The sequence below is a fragment of the Pristis pectinata genome, chromosome 11, assembly GCF_009764475.1.
Source record: "Pristis pectinata isolate sPriPec2 chromosome 11, sPriPec2.1.pri, whole genome shotgun sequence".
Lineage (NCBI taxonomy): Eukaryota > Metazoa > Chordata > Chondrichthyes > Rhinopristiformes > Pristidae > Pristis > Pristis pectinata.
The window spans coordinates 27,631,741-27,648,940 of record NC_067415.1 but is presented as its reverse complement, the minus strand read 5'-3'; the positions used below and the strand labels follow the sequence as shown (position 1 = coordinate 27,648,940).

The 17,200-nt window shown below is 39.7% G+C and overlaps 1 protein-coding gene across 2 annotated transcripts in view; it reads right to left on the bottom strand.

Annotated features, from left to right (window-relative positions):
- Positions 1-15,893, bottom strand: part of usp12a (ubiquitin specific peptidase 12a) — a 38,343-nt gene extending 22,450 nt beyond the window's left edge. Inside the window, exons 1-2 of one of the 2 annotated variants that reach the window (XM_052025858.1) lie at positions 15,493-15,893; positions 1,695-1,775 (exon numbers count right to left, since the gene is read on the bottom strand). In XM_052025858.1, coding sequence (XP_051881818.1) covers positions 1,695-1,775; positions 15,493-15,561 — 150 coding nt within the window. In that variant the 5' untranslated portion in view covers positions 15,562-15,893. Of the gene's footprint in view, positions 1-1,694; positions 1,776-15,005 lie in introns of both variants that reach the window. The other variant, XM_052025859.1, reaches the window with a different exon arrangement.
- Positions 15,894-17,200: the final 1,307 nt, after the last annotated feature.

Genomic DNA, 17,200 nt, shown 5'->3' with positions numbered 1-17,200 from the left:
CTGGCTTCCAACCACAGTCATCTTTTTGTGAGAGGTACTACTCCAACAGATAGAGAAATTTTTCTCTCAGTTCTGATTGATGTCAGTTTTACCTGGGCTCCATGATACCAAATACGTTAAAATGCTGCCTTTATTTCACTGACAGTCACTCTCACCTAAAGAATTTAGCTCTTTTATCCATGTTTGTACCATGGCTGTAATGAGATCTGGAGACAAATGCTAATGGTGGAATCCAAACAGATGTATGGCTTTGTGCTACTGGATAGCATTGTCAATGACACCTTTATCCCTTTTTTCATAATTCAGAGCAAACTGATGGGGAAGTAATTAGCTGGATTGAATTTATCCTGTTTTTCTACAGCCAGGACATAACTCAACAATTTTGCATACTAGTAGGTAGATACCACTGTAGCAGTCCTTAATATAGAGGAATGGCTGACTCTGGGACGCAAGTCTTTAGCAGCTTGGATTTTATCCCATAGACTTTGGTGTACCCAGCACACTCAGCCTTTTCTTTGTGCAACTGGATTAACTGAATGGCTGAAGACAAATACTGATGTCCGAGATGGATTATCCATTCATTACTTTGCACTGAAGATGATTTCTTTAAACTTATCCTTTTGCACTCAGTCAGTTCTACCATCAGTGAGAATGGGGATAATCTTGGAGCCACCTCAAATTAGCTCTGCTGATTTTGGGTGGCCTGTATCAAAACAACAGCACAAGTTACCAGAAGCTTTAGCCAAAATCTAACAAGACTTCTTGGTGGTTCAATAGGTAAATACATTAATTTGTGCAAGTCTTAGCTATGCTAACAGGCAAGAACCACATTTGATATCTAATTTGTACTTGTCTTAGTGACACTTTACTCTGTACTGTTATTGTTTTTACCTGTACTACATCAATGCACTCTGTACTAACTCAATGAACTGCACTGTGTAATGAATTGACCTGTACGATCGGTATGCAAGACAAGTTTTTCACTGTACCTCGGTGCAAGTGACAATGATAAACCAATACCAATATGGTGGGAACATTGTAGTTAGTCATTAGCAATCTTGCTGCAATTTAACTTGAGTGATTACTGATGAGAGTACAATGTTGACGGTCATGAAAGGTTCCACTATTATGCCAGTTTTACCAATACCTTGCCATTTTGCTCTCATGTAAAAAATAGGCACTTGGGGAAACTCTTGGAGGATTGAAGGAACACATTTAAGTGTAGCATAGCATGACTGCTTTCAAAAGGGATGATGGTATTGAGACTTCGAACTATAAGAAAATAGTCTCATTTTATACTCTATTTTTAACCTCATGGAAACTCATTTCAGAGGTCTGCTCTCCTTTTCCACTCTGATGAAGTACTTTATTTTTATTCTCATTCTTTGTGAGGTGCATACTCCTTCTTAACAGTTTTTGTTTTGCACAGGATGCTGGATGTACAGTTGAAAGCTCAGGAGTGCCAATTTATAGCATTCTTTTCCTTGTTGGTTGTTTGACTAAATTACATTTACCCTCTCTGCCAAATGAAATGTTTGAAAAGTTTGAAATATCATACAGAACGAAATCAAAGATTTTTAAGACTTTGCTATTGAGCCATTTATAAATTCTAGTTAGCAATTGCTTTAAAAATACTTCAATGACAATAATTAGAATTGATTTGTTGGTGCCATTTAAAAACGTCAGATACTTACATTGACTAAACCAAAATAATGCTCATTGATTGGAAACTGTTCAGGCCCAATCTCTTTCTCCAAAGCAGAGGCATTGATGCCCTAGTAAAAAGATGAAAAAATAATTAATGATTTGTTTTGATTGGCTGTAAACAATGAGATTTAAGTAAGAGCAGACGATGCTTCTGCAACAGTTAAGGCAGAATTTGTAATCTCACGTTGATATTTTCACATAGTATCTGAAGTTCAGTGTTCAGTGCAGGTATAACCTTCAAGTTTCCACTCTATGATAATCAGACTCAAGCTGGCCCATTAAAGTGCTAAATGTGTGCACTTTCCTGTGAATTGTATCTCATTATTGAACAGGACTTTACTCTAATAAGGACAGAGCTACTTACAGTTCCACAAGGAGGATAAGTGGCAAGTGATTACTTATTTACACGACTTCCAAACTCAGCTAAGGAAAGATTCTGATCATGAACAAACAAGTTAATTAAGTGTTAACCATCTTCTTAAGCAAAACTTCTGAAACCTTTTAGGTGTTGCTTAGCAACTACATGACCTGATATATATCTAGCTTGGTGTTATGGTTACCAGAGTAAGTCATGAAAAAAAATGTTAAACCATAACTCCCTATTCATATATTGGATACTTCTTTACTATCTTTCTTAGTTCTAGACTTGAAAATTCTAACCGCTTCCTAACTAGCCCCTAATCTTCCATCCCACAAAAGCTCAGGCTTATTCAGGTTCTGTTATCCACATCCTAATTCACACCAAGTCCCACTCACCCATTACCTATGTGCTCAATGATTTACACTGGTTGCTGGTCCAACAACAAATCAATTTTAAAATTTTTATCATTTTAAAAACCCTCCATCACTTTGTCCATACCGTCTTCAAGCCCCGCGACCCCATCTGTGCTCCTCTTGCATGTTCATTCCACCGCTGGTGAGCATGCTTTCAACTGCTTGGGCCCATAATTCAAATTCTCACCCACTTCTCTCTACTAATTCAAGAGCATCCCAAATCTGCTACTCCCTTCTACCCTATTATTTCTTCTTGTGGCTATGTGTCAAATTCTGTTTCATAATACTTCTGTAAAGTGCAGAAATGTTTTATTACATTAAAAGCATTATACAAATCCAAGTTGTTAGCTGTTACAGTAGTTGGTCCTTATTTTATGATGGAAGACAATTAGGGATTATGTTACCAGCTACATACAATTTGCTCACTCTTTTTATGTGATACAGATGAAAAACAAAATGTTGTTCAGGTGGAGCAATGCTGTGTTTCCCAAAGAGAAGCAAAAGAGAAAAGAAACAATGCTAGGATATTTTCCAAAATTCATGAACATCTTTCCTTATATACACATTTATTTTTCCCCACTGACAATTTCTGCATTTGATATATTAACTATTGATCAAATTCTGATAGTACCTGGTTCATAAGAGAATGGAATGACACTGATCTTGCTCCAGATATTAATTTCAGAAAGAAGCATCTTTTAAAAGGCTAAACTTAGATGAGATTAGAAGCAACCATTTGTAAAACATAAATGAGATTTATTCTGCTGCCAATCAAAAATCCTGCAATCAAAACTGAACATATTTTGCATAACTCATATTTGTCTTATTTCACACAACCCAATTTTTATTTTTACTTGCCAGGACCTGCTCTATGTAGCCTTAAAATGTCTTCATTTTCCCTCCATCTCTTGATGTTGTCTCATTCCCCAAATTTATATGTCAAGTTCTTCCTTGCTCATGTTCAACCACCAATCATGAATTACTACAGTACTCAGTTAATTTGTTTAAGACAGTTTGTCCACTTACCTTTCTCCTGCCAATATAGTTTACTTCATAATTCTGTGCAAGGATAGTAAACAGTCACTTTGATGTTTTTCTTTTTCCAAATATTTATCCATTTCACCTTTAAAAGGTATTACAGAAGGATTTCTGCTGGAGGATTGAACCTCTACAAACAATAATTTTTCCTAAATTTTCCATTTATTATTTAAGAGACTACCTTTATGACCTCCAGCTGATAACTTACTAATTAGTGAAAATTGTTCAACAGTATTTACTTTATCAAAACCAATCACTTTTGAGGACTGTTATCAGATTTTCCCTGATCTTTGTTTGTTCCTTATAAGTAAAGCCACACACACCTGGTAGGATCTCAGTGAAGTTCTTTTGCTCCACTATCCTTATACCCTTCCTAAAGTAGGGTGCCTAAAACAGGACGCAATATTTTAATCATGACTTAACCAAAAATGTGTACTCAAGATCCTTGAACAACCTTGTATCCCTTGAAAGTAATCTGTCCTCTATCTGAACCTCAAAGACCTTCTGCTTTCCTTACATTTACCTCCTCACTTTCCCAGGAAATTTTTCCATTGTTTTATCTAAAAAAAATCAAGATTCTCCACCCATTTTGAATTCAAGTTTGCAATAAACAAAGTTAGATTTTTAAGCATCTTTTTTTTCACCCAGTGAGGTAGAAAAATCTTTACGCAGGCTACACCATTTGTAAAACAAGTCTAAGACCAGGCAGTATAGTGGTACTGCTGCCTTAACTCCAGAGACCAGGATTTAGTCCTGACTGGGGGTGCTGCCTGTGAGGAGTTTGCATGTCCTATCTGTGACTGCATGCATTTCCCCTGGGCGCTCTGGTTTGCCAAAGACTTGCTAATTAGAAGGGTAATTGGCTACTGTAAGCTTCCTTAGTACAAGTGGGTAGCAGGCAGGAGGTGGGTTGGAGTTCAAGGAGATACAGAAGGAAAACAGGATTAACGTAGAAGGTATTTATTAGTCGATAAGGACCAGGTCAGAAAAAGGTCAATTTCCATCCTCAATTACTTTCTAAATTCAAATAAACAGTTAAGTCATAGCAGCGAGAGAATAGAGCAAGTACCAGGTATACTTGGTGTGGCCATTACCTGCTTGCAATAAGACTGTGTATGGTGACAAGGCTATGTGCAACCAGAATGGAGATGATTGGGCAATTAGAGGCACAAGACCCTGCAGATGCTGGAATTGGGAGCTACAAACAATCTGCTGGAGGAACTCAACAGCAATGCGGGGGAGGGGGGTGGAAAAGAGGGATTGTTGAATTGTTGAAACCTGCATCAGGGCAATTTCTGTCAAACAAGCCTGATGGCTGCACTGCTATAAAATGTCAGAGATCTACTTTAAACACTTAATTTGTGTGCAACTATCTTCTAAGCACTGCAATTTTCTGGACAAACTACACTTGCTTTAACTGGAAGTAGTTCCTAAAGTTTCAGCTGAAAACCTGTTTGAGTTGTCTGGTGAAAAAGGCCGTTTGTTGAGAAGCCAGACAATCCCTTTTTGCGATGATTGGTGTGGAGTTATAAACAAGCTTACAAATTTTATCCATACATGTTCCATTTAGGCCACATGCAGCAGCAGCCATTCTACAAGACAGTTGATTTTCTACTCACTCAGTCTGACAATTTCATATTAACTAATCACAAAGTGCAAGAGAGGTAACTTGGCTATCTTTTCCTAAACGATAGCACATATCACTCATATTTCCTTACAACCAGACACATTGGACTGAACAACCTTCTTCCATGCTGGCCCTTGAAGCAATCCTCTCAATCCCATTTCGCCATTAATTTTCCAGTAAACTACTCTCTCTCACATTCTCACCAACTCCCCACCCATTGACACCAAGGCTGGTTCAGGACAATTCCCTTTTGTGTAATGACAGTAGGGTTATCTGCATCAACCTGTTTTGTTCCATTAAACTGCAGACTACCTCAGTTGATTTCCATTGTACCAGTTTTTAAATACAGGGGCTCCCTGAGTTACTGAAATCCAATTTTATGCAAATTCTCCCATATATTTTTAAAGCATCGATCAAGCTAATAACAATAATGTTTCACAGTATTCATCAGTGACGAGATACTGTATATATTCCATTAGTTTAATTATGGGTAGTGTTAGGGTGAATATTCAATGAAAAGAATAACAAGTGTACATAGAGCAATATGATATTGGTAGCTATGGAACACAGATGTCCCTGACTTAAGGAGAAATCAGCTTACGGACATTTCTCAGGAACAGAACCCTTACATAACCCAGGGACTATCTGTACTTCAATATCCAATTTAGCCTGCTTTAATAGTTCACATATTTGCTGACCGCATAGGTATTATGTTTCTAATTTCTTTCTTCTTGTCATACACTGTCAATGCTTCAGACACTTCAAAAACCTTGTTCATTAAGTAATCATTTTAAAATGTTTTTTAAGATATTGTTTCTTAGTTCTTCCCCACTTGCTTTTCCTTTGCTCTGTTCTGAATAAGGGATGCTGCATCACTTTCCAAATATTATCTAATCTTTCAACCTTTTCTTATTTGGCTTTCCATTCACTCTGAGGATCTGATTACACATCTCCTGTCCACATGAAAGCCAGGCCACCACATGTTAAATTAAACACTGTTGAGCCTTTCGATATAACAGTATTCTTCAATTAACTAGATCCAAATCTTTTAGTCAAATTCTTATGGACAGTTAAGGCCAACTAGGATAATGAGGAAGTGGAGTCACCTATAAACCACATCAGGCAAGGTCATCAGGCATCAATTCCTTTAAGGACATTGTGAACTGGTGGAGTTTTACAACAGAACAGTTTAATGGTCATTTTTACTGGTACCAATCCTTTTATTAAATGTTTAATTTTTTGAATTACAGTTATCTATATCTCAAAGAAAAAGTGCAAAACTCCTTGGCTTTAAATGATAAAACATAAAAAATGGTGTTCCATTTAATGATTCAGACCTCTGTACTGCAATGATTCTATCTTGGTCCTTCGTTGTTCTATTCAAATGGTAAACAACCTAGCTTCTTCTTCTTCTATTGGAAATAAATACCATATGAAACTTAGATTAAAAATACAGAATCTTTCAAATTAGGTCACTGCTCTAGGGGGAATTACTGAACAGAAACCAGGTGGTTCTGACATTTTTTTGTGAATTTTAAAAAGAATCATGCTTGCCCTCTCTTGCACACCTTTTAGGCATCAACTAAAATACAGATGTTACCTGCCTACTTGGCTGACGCACAGATGGGGAAAGATTACATCATTTGGTACAAATGCCTACATATTCTCAAAAGTCAAACAATGTAATAGTCAAATTCACATCAACATTTATGTTAATAAATCAAAGGAACTTAGTGGTGAAACAGAACTGGTCGACAAACTAAGCTGCATAAAAGATGAACCACCAAACCCAAATCAGATTTCATTTTGAAAAGCCTGAATCAAACTGAAACAAAGGGCATGGGCGCATCATATGAATAGGCAAAGAGGTCCCCGGAGACAAAACAGAAAATGTTGGAAGCTCTTGGAAGAGGGATGGGTGAACAGATAGAGAAGAGAAAAAAAAAGAAATCAGTGGGAATGTTTGCAATAAGGTGCAGACCACAGTTGCCAAGGCAACAATTACTTTAAAAACTGGGAGAGTGTCAAGGTATCAAGGTTTTGGGTCAAGAACCCTGCATCAGAACTGGAAAGATTAGAAAACAAGTGTGTCCTGAAATGAATGGGGGCGTGCCTGTGCAAGGGTGAAAACCAACAATTACTTTAGAAACCAGCAGCTGGAGACAAAAGAATAAAATATACAAACTGAAACAGAAAAAGGTACAGCCACATCCATGGAGCTAAAGAAACGTGGTTACCTGAAATTGTTAAATTCAATATTAAGTCCCAAAAGCTTCAAGTTACCCAGATAGAAAGTTTGTGCCATAAAATACTGCAATACTAAATTTTAGAAAAAAAGGATAATTTACAGAAGCAAAGCTGGTGATCTGGTTTTAATCTACAGCTATGCAATAACATTTCAATCAAATAAGTTATATTAGCCTATCTCTAAAGTGCACTACACAAGTATTCTCTGATAGAAATCTTTCAGAATTCCAGGGAATAAAATATTTTCTGCTGAAAAGTTACTTCAAATGAAAATTTCCTTGCATGAAAGTAAAGATCAGTACAAATGCACCACAGTTAATTTACCTGGGCACACCCACAAGGATGATAGGAAAGCAATTTTATTATGTATTTAACTCGAAGCTGTAAGACAATGGCACAGTAAATATTACACTGGAGCAGCACTTACAGATTGTACAGCTGAAAGTACATCAGACTGCAACTGTTAATTCCCACCTCCTTTCCTAATAAGAGAAAAATTTGTCCCAGCCATAGTCAGAAAATTTAACTCAATTCACTGGAGCATAACACTATCAGTTTAGGGAAATGAAAATATTTCCACCCTTGTTCATAAGAAAAAGGAATTCAATAGGTTTGAAATTCAAGATTTCAGAAGGAATATCTTTAAACCTCTTACTTAAAGTCTGTTATCAGGAGTTTTGATTAACTAGGACAAACCACTGACTTAATCCACTTTAATTCATTAAAACTGAACTGAAATGATTAACAATATTCTGAATATTCAGACAAGTCTCAAGTAAACTGCAAGAAACAGAACTGGAACAGTTGAAGTGCCATCAGGATTTCCCTTTCAGTAGTGGAAAAGTGGTGGTGCACTGTCTAAGTTACCAGACTAGTATCTCAGAGACCTGGATGAACAATCCACAAGGGAATTTATAAGATATCTTTATTAGTCACATGTACATCGAAACACACAGTGAAATACATCTTTTGCGCAGAGGGTTCTGGGGGCAGCCTGCAAGTGTTGCCATGCTTCCGGTGCCAACATAGCATGCCCACAACTTCCTAACCCGTACGTCTTTGGAACGTGGGAGGAAACCAGAGCACCCGGAGGAAACCCATGCAGTCACGGGGAGAACGTACAAACTCCTTACAGACAACGGCCGGAATTGAACCCGGGTTGCTGGCGCTGTAAAGCGTTACGCTAACTGCTACACTACCGTGTCTGCCCATGGAATCTGTTAGGGATATATACTTAAGTGTGTTAGGAGGCTTCTGAATATAGAAAATTTGTTGACGTGTATAGACCTTGAAATACATGTGTTCCAGGAATTCAAGTTTGAAATGGCACGCACCTTCATGTTAGCAGAAGTTGTGGCGAGCAATACATGGAAATATATTTATAATGTTGATCATTTTGGGAAGGGTGTTAATGCATAAGATGCAAATGATTGCTGGATGTATGTAGAGTAGACAAATTGTAATGTCAACCAGCATACAACATTGATTTAATTCTAGCACTGAAAATTAAGAATTCCAGGAAAAATAGGAATGCAACTATTCCAACTGTGGAAGTTAAACTCAATTAATATACTGGAATTAATAAAAAAAATGATCATTACAAAACTTCTGAACTGTCATAAAAAAAACATCTGGTTCACTGAATCTCTTCAAGAAAGAAAATCTGTCATCCTTACCTGGCCTACATGTACAGCGATGTGGTTGACTGAAATGCCTGGGCAAATCACTCAGCTGTAGTAAAAGCACTGAAGCTAGTTTGAAGACTAAATCTGAATGGACCTCCTGGCATCAGCTTAATCATCAAATTTAGACACAAAGTCACTTCCAGCCTATCAAAGTTATCCTCACAAACATTTGAAGGCTTGTGTCTAGATCTGCCTCGTTGTAGTCAAGGAACAGAAAATACTGTAGATACACAGTAAGTCAGATAGAAACAATTTACACTTTCAGGATCTCACTAATCTAAATACTTAATTCTATTCCTCTCTCCACAGATGCTACCTCCAACATTTCCTGTTTTGTTTCAGGATTTCCAGCATCTGCAAGTCTTTTGCTGCTCTAGCTTAATCTCTATGTATGTCCTGTCCCACTGCCAAAAGAGAAGGGGAGACAGTGCTATACAGGTGAGAAGGTGTTGCCGGGGAGTCCTCACTATTTACTTTAAACTGCATGAGGTCTTATAGCATCAGGCCACCCATTGCTATGTGCTCCCTGTTAAACATTTGGAAGAAGCATATCAAACTCCATCACCTAGAATAGATTGGTAGTATCACCAATGACTGAGCTTGCTGAGTCCTAAAGGATGGAACCACCAAATTGGCAGGTAGTGAACAAAGCAGAACCAACTTGTGTACAGTCCTGATCTCCACACCACAGGATGTGGTAGCAATAGAGAGAGAGAGAGTGCATAAGAGATTCACCAGGGTGTTGCCTGGAATGAAGGGCTATAGTTATAAGGAGAGATTGGATAAGCTGGGTTTATTCTCACTGGAATGTTGGAGCTGAGGAGTGAGCTTATAGAAGTTTGCAAAATTATGAGGGGCATAGATAGGATAAATAGTCAGAATCTGTTTTTCCCAGGACAGGGGAGTCTAATACTAGAAGACACAGGTTTAAGGTGAGAGCAGAAAAATTTAAGGGAAATCTTTTCAACACAGAGGGTGGTGAATATTTGCATTGACTGCTGGAGAAGATAATGGAAGCAGATATGATTACAACATTTAAAAAGGCATTTGGACAGATACTTAGATAGGAAAGAGTAGAGGAATACAGGCCTAATGTGGGCAAATGGGATTAGCATAGGCAGAGTTGGCGTGGACAAGGTGAGCTGCAAGGACCAGTTGTGTGCTGTACTTTTCTATGATTCCACGAACTTGACCTTCCCTCAGCCTGCCTGTGGCAGATGATTCCATCCACATCAGCAATGGTAAAAGTGGTCATTATGCAATCTTTATGGAGACGAAGTCCTGCCTTCGTACTCAGGGCACTTCCATTGAACCACAACCACGCTAAATATTAAGGATTCGGAACAGATCAGGCAGCCCAAATCTGGGCATCCATGAGGCTCTATGGACCATCAACAACAGCAAAAATATACATTACAACATACTATATCCCAGTATATTCTTTATTCTACCACTACAATCAAGAGTACCAATGCTAGTTCAACATGTATGGAAGTGCACATCAGGACCAACAGCAGGCATACTAAAAGGTGAAGTGTCACTCTGACAAGATTGCAGACACAAGACTGTGCATGCTAAACAGTATGCAAAATGAGCAAAGCAATCCCACAGCCAACAGATCAAAGCTCTGCAGTGCTGTCACATCTAGTCAAGAGAGGTGGTGGACAACCACAGAGCTAACAGGAGGAAGCAACTCCAAAAACATCACAACCTCAGCAATGATGGGGTACTGCACATGACTGCGAAGATGAAGCTAAAGCCTTCATAACCATGTTTAGAAGTATCAAGAGGATTATCTAGCTCAGCCTCACCAGAGTACCCCACCGTGACATAAGCCCATCTTCAAACAAGGCGATTTACTCAGTGTGACATCAAATAATAACTGAGAGCACTGGATATAGCAAAGGCTACAGAACCAGAAAACAATGTGGCTAAAGCACTGAAGGCATGCTCCAGAACCAGCTGTGCCTCAAACCAAACTGTTCCAGTGCAGTCACCACACAACATCCACCCAACAATGTGGCAAATTGCCCAGGTATGCCCTGTTTACAAAAATTTAGGACAAATCAAATCCTGCTAACTACCACCTAATCAGTCCACTCACAATCTTCAAAACAATGGAAGATGCTATTGACACTATCAAGTGACAGGTGCTCTCCAAAAACCTGCTCACCGATGTTCAATTTGCGTTTTGCTAGGATCACCAGTTCCACACCTCATCTCACCCTTGGTCCAAATAAAGAACTGAATTCTAGAGGTGAGGCAAAAGCCACTGCCCTTGATATCAGGCTGCAATTGATGGAGGAGGGCATTATGGAGCCTTGGCAAAAGTAAAAGCAATCGACATCAAGGGGAAAATACTTCAATGGTTGGAATCATACCTTGGACAAAGATGGTCATGGCTGTCAGAGGTCAATTATCCCAGCCCTAGCACGTCATTGCAGGAGTCACTGGCAGAATCTGAAGCCTAATCACCTTCAGTTGCTTCGACAATGACTATCGCTCCATGAAAAGGTCTTAAATGGAGACGTTTGCTGATGATTGCACAATGTTTAATTCCTTTCACAACTTCTCACTAAATGAAGCAGCCCATGTCTGCATGCAGCAATATCGAGACGACATTCAGGTATGGGTGATTACAGGCAAATTATACTAATTATACTAGTGCCAGACAAATCATCATCTCCAACAAGACAAGAGTCTACCACCAGGAGGTGACTACTGACCAGAACCCCAACTGGACCTGCCATAAAATTACACTGGCTACAAGAACAGGTCAAAGACTCGGTATCCAGCAGCGTGACTCACCTCCTTGACTCTCCAAAGCCCTTCCACCATCTATAAGGCACAAGAAAGAGTAGGATGGAATAATCTTCACTTGCCTGGAAGAGTGCAACTCCAACATTCAGGAAGTTCAACTCCATCCAGAAGAAAGCAGCCAGATCAATTGATGTACCATACACCATCCTAAACATCTATTATCTCCATCACTGGTGCAGTGCAGCTGAGGTCTGTACCATCTACGAATGTACTGCGGTTACTCATTTAGGCTATGGCCCAAACCTGCGACCTCTGCTACCAGGGAGCACAAGGGAACAGGCATGTGGGAACATCACTACCTGCAAGTTGCAACCCATTCTGACAGAAATATATTGTTATTCCTTCATTGTTGCTCTATGTAAATCCAGGAACTCCCTACCCGACAACACTGGGAAAACCTCATCAATAGGACTGCAGTATTTAAAGGTGGCTTATTATCATCCGCACAAAGGCAATTAGGGATGGTGAGTAACATTGGCCTTACCAGCAACACCCACATCCCAAAAACTGAATAAATAAATAAATGGAAATTCCAGATGGGTGCCCTACCAGTCACCCACAAAAACATGAAGATGTTTACTTGCTAACTTAATGACAAAACCAAACCTGTATATATCATACATCAACAGGAGAACAACACGGAGACAACTCCACCCCTCCCCCACTTGGCTCAATTTGCCTGCCATCCTTCACCTCTGCCCCTGTTTTACACTCGCCCTCTTCTCTTTATACTGGCTATCTCCCTGTTAGCCTGATGCAGGGTTTCAACCTAAAATATCAACAATTGCTTTCATGCCCAACAGATGCTGCTCGACCCACTGTGTTCCTCCAGCAGATTGTTTGTTAGATTTGTCCTTTTTTTTTTGCAGGCACCTGACAGTAATATCAACAACCACAAGGGTTTGCAATACTAGAAAAGTGCATGAGATATGGGAGCATGAAGATGTCAAGTCTACGAGACTGCTGGATGAATGTGGCTATAAAAACTTTGTAAAATACAAAAACAATGATAAGGACTGTCATATGTTTAGGAACTGGGAAAACCATACAAGGATTTGGCAGAAGGGAGGAAATCCCAAGAAGACTGGGAGAGAGGCTTGGCTGGATTGATAGCACTTCGATTATAATGGGTTATCCAGGAACATTGGAAAGGGAGAATTTCAGCACTTAAGAACACAGGGAAAAGACTATATGACATTACTAATAAAAGCACATGATGACAGCAGGGAAGATTTTGGTGCTCAGCAGTGGAAGGTGGGAGGTGACAGACTGTGAGCAAAGAGCTGCCAGGTTTTCTCAAGTGTTATTGCAGAAGTTACCTGCTGATACATGAAACATTTGAAACTTAGCTAGGGATTTATGTTAATATAATGCCAGTTTCTCCAGATTAGTGCTGCTGAAAACTTCCAAGTTCACCTTCCCACACTTACAACTGGTCCACCTCTCATCACTGGTGCTACCCTCCCGTTCAAGTTTCTCTAAACTCTCAGAAACGTGATCAAATAAAACTACCTACATTTCTGACAAGTTTTTGCAACACTTGTATTTTAATTTGAATATGCAGTTCAGGAACCTCAAATCAGTTTGTTACAACAACTAGGATGCAGCTCAAGGAAACACAGATGATGTTCAGAATGGATTTATGTTTAACCGAGGAGTTAGGGAGAAAATAGACATGAAAGGCAACAGCAAGTGGGAATCTATTGGCATCAAGCCTCCATCACATCTGAGAGCATCTTGGAGGGCAAGTAAAATTGTCAATCAAGGGTCAGAGCTAAGTAAAGGAAGTAAATTTAATTTTGACAGTAAAAGTTGAGATGTATGACAGAAATAAATAGCAGGAAATTGGAGAAAAGCCTAGATATTTAACTACAAGCATGAATTTAACAATAAGACCTGCACCCATGTCAAAATGCTGTGGATTCAAACACTTCAGAATGGTATAGTACTACTATGGAACTGCTGCATTTGAAAAGGTTGTATCTTTTAAATACAATATTAAAAGGCATGATCTACCATTTCAGAAGAATAGAAGATCCATGGCATATTTGAAACAAAAAAAAATGGAGATTTTAGGATATCCTAGCTATTAATCTCTCAAGCAATGTAACTAACCAATTAATTAATTGGTTATTTTCTCATCGTCTTTGTAGGATCCTGCAGTAACCAAAGTGGCTTTAGTATTTACCCCACAACAGTGCTCACTCTTCTAATCAAGTGGTTTTGAAACAGTTTGAGCTCATGACTGAGAAAGTGATGGATTTACAAAGAAACTGCTTTGAAAATATACAGCTATAAGCAAATTGCAATGGTGCTTTAAAAGACAACTTTTGTGACTTTAACAATTTGCTACAAAGCCTGATATATTTTCAATCCATTCCACTAGCATCTAGCTCACGCTGTTTAAAGTCCACATTTGAACGTCATGCTGCTGTTAGCGGCATGTGCCAAATACACAATCCCCTATGATAAGCAGCTAGAAATTGCTTCCATTTAAGATAGACCAAAACTAAATCAGGACTCCTTAAAATATGCTGATAATTAAAATTGAAATGTAAGGGAACAAAGAAATTGATTAGGAAATGTTATGCCATAGTGTGAAATCTTCAGGATGTGTCCTAAATCATGAACAGCAAATCACTTGTCCTATCAATGACACAATACATTGGTAAAATCACTTATCAGATTATCTTCAAATGTACTTTGTCACATGCCAAACTTTTCACTCTAGCCTCTTTGGGAAATGAAATTAAGACACCAAAATAAGTGATATTCTACTGTATCTACGAACTGAATTTACTCTGGATACAATTTGAACTACAAAAAATTGAAAGTGATAGCATTAACATGGGTCAATAAATGAAAAGATCATTTTTGACTAAAATCACAAATTATACTGCAATTTACAATAATAAGACTGAATTTAATTTATAAATCCTAAGACATTATAAACTGCAGGCGTGTATTTTTTTCTACTGTGAACACATAAATTCAATCAATCACAGATAGTTTCCAATTAAATCTGAAAGCTTTCTTAAACTTTGCCCAAAATAAAAGATATCAGGAGGAGCTTGACAGGATGGTTCCTTGAACAAAGTGACACATACTCTTAGACTCAGGTCTGCACTTTGCTGATCCCAGAGAATCATGCTCTGTACTCTCTAAACGTCGCCAGGCTTCATTAAGACTAATACACCACAGCTAAGTTTCCAACACGAGGGTTGCAGCCAGATTGTTGGCGGGTAAGGTTCACACACGACGCGCCAGGTTGCCCGTTCACTGCACCTGCCTCCCGGCCTTGGTTGAAGCTGTTGCCGCGACCGGCCCCGGGAAGGCCAGATCGAGCACGGAGAGATTACAGGCCGAGGAGCCCGGCTCCAGGAGGCAAGGCCTCCTTCCTCCATATAACTTCAATGACTATTCCCACCTCGTTTTCCCCTCCGGCCTGATAGCTGCTAACAGGCCGGAGGGGAACCCAGGACCGGGAGTGAAACGGTGACCTGGCTGGCAGGCCGGGGGCCGCTCCGTACCAGGAAATCGTTGACAATGCGCCGCTGCGGAACGAGGAGTGACTGATCCCCGCAGGACACCTACCATGGTACAAATGGAAGCGAGTTTCCCGACTGTCATTAGTATTTCCATCCGTCCAGCGCCATGTTTCATCCGCTCACTCAGCGCCAATTAGGGGCGGGGACAGTGTGGACGACGCTGCGACCGTGGGGCCCTAGCGCCGGCTGGTGAGCACCGCCCCATGCATCGCATACACATTCCTCAGTTTACATTCGCACATGCATTCACAGAAGAGATAAACAACAGAGAGTAAGTGCAAGCCATTTCGGTGACATCTGCAAGCATAAAATGCGGGTGTCAGAATGCTGGCCTGTGATTCATTTGCTGGCAATGCATGTACGCATGCTCTTCTTCAGGCCGTCCCCCGGGAACCAGGATACTTCCATTTGGTTTTATGGTGACTGACGAGGCCGATGTGGGATCTGCAGACTTTACCACAGATGGAGCAGGAAGTGCCATCTGCAGGTGGGTAATACGTGAGGCGGTGCGCTCCTGTTGTTTACGCTGGACATCCATGTTCTTACTGCCTTTCTGAATGCTCCTTCTCTACTTTGAGCGGTCAAGAGACAGGTACTCCCAGTAGTCAGTGAGAATGTCACATTTTTCCAAGCAGACTTTAAAAACATTCAACTTGTTTTATTTTCCTCTTGTCATCACTTCCCATGACATAGCTCGGAACAGAGTATCTTTCAAATAACTGAGGGATTTGGTAAACGTTAAGAGGAAAACTAATAATTAGTTGTAAATAAAGCAGAGGAATTGGTTTATTTGGAGCGAAGCAAACTCTAATCAGGCATGATGGTGTGATATTGGCACCAGTCATATATCTGTTAGTGGAGGCACGAGAGAGTGCAGGTGCTGGAATCTGGAGCAACACGCAAAATACTGGAGGAACTCAGCAGGTTTTGGGTTGAGACCCTTCATCTGCACTCTATTTCCCTCCATAGATGATAATATCTGTTAGTGGCCCATTTGCCGGGGCAGAAAATCATGGGTTCCATGTCCCATTGCAGAGGCTTTTGAATACATAAATCTAGACTAAAATGGAGGGGGTGGATGAATTATTAAATCGTCACTGCTCTGCTCTCTCAGATGGACATAAAAGATCCTGTGGCATTGAGTAGTAGAAGAGTTAGCCTATGATAGCTCCTGGCCTATGCATATCTTTCAAACAACCTCGTTCAAAAAAATGGCCCAGACTGTATTTATAATAATGAAAAGAAGTTGTTCATAGAAATGCACAACAAAGAAATGCAAAGAGAAATCCAATATAAATAATGAATGCCCCATCAGCCTGCTCTCAATTATCAGCAAAATGATGGAAGGAGTTGCTTGATGGTGCCCCTTATTCAGAAATAACTTTCTCATTCATGCTCACTTAGGATTTCCACAGCATGCTTCAGTACAGCAATTGTTCAAAAATAAATGTGGTCAGAGTGACTGTCTTTGATATCATGGCAAAATATGTCTGAATGTGTCATTAAAGGAGCCTGAAAAATAATTAAGGTCAATGAGAAACCAGGGAGTTCTGGTATTGTGTTCTGTTCAACCTATCCTCTTGGGCATGTGCTCTGTGTGTGAAGCAGCTCAACCTTGATGGCCTCCCGAGGGGTAACACACTTTGCTGACTGAGTCGGGCCTAGTCCATCGAAGACCAATATTTTCAGTCCCAAGACAGCACTCTAGTCTGAGATTCAGCCATCTTTAGCTGCTTCATCAATGAATTTTCTTC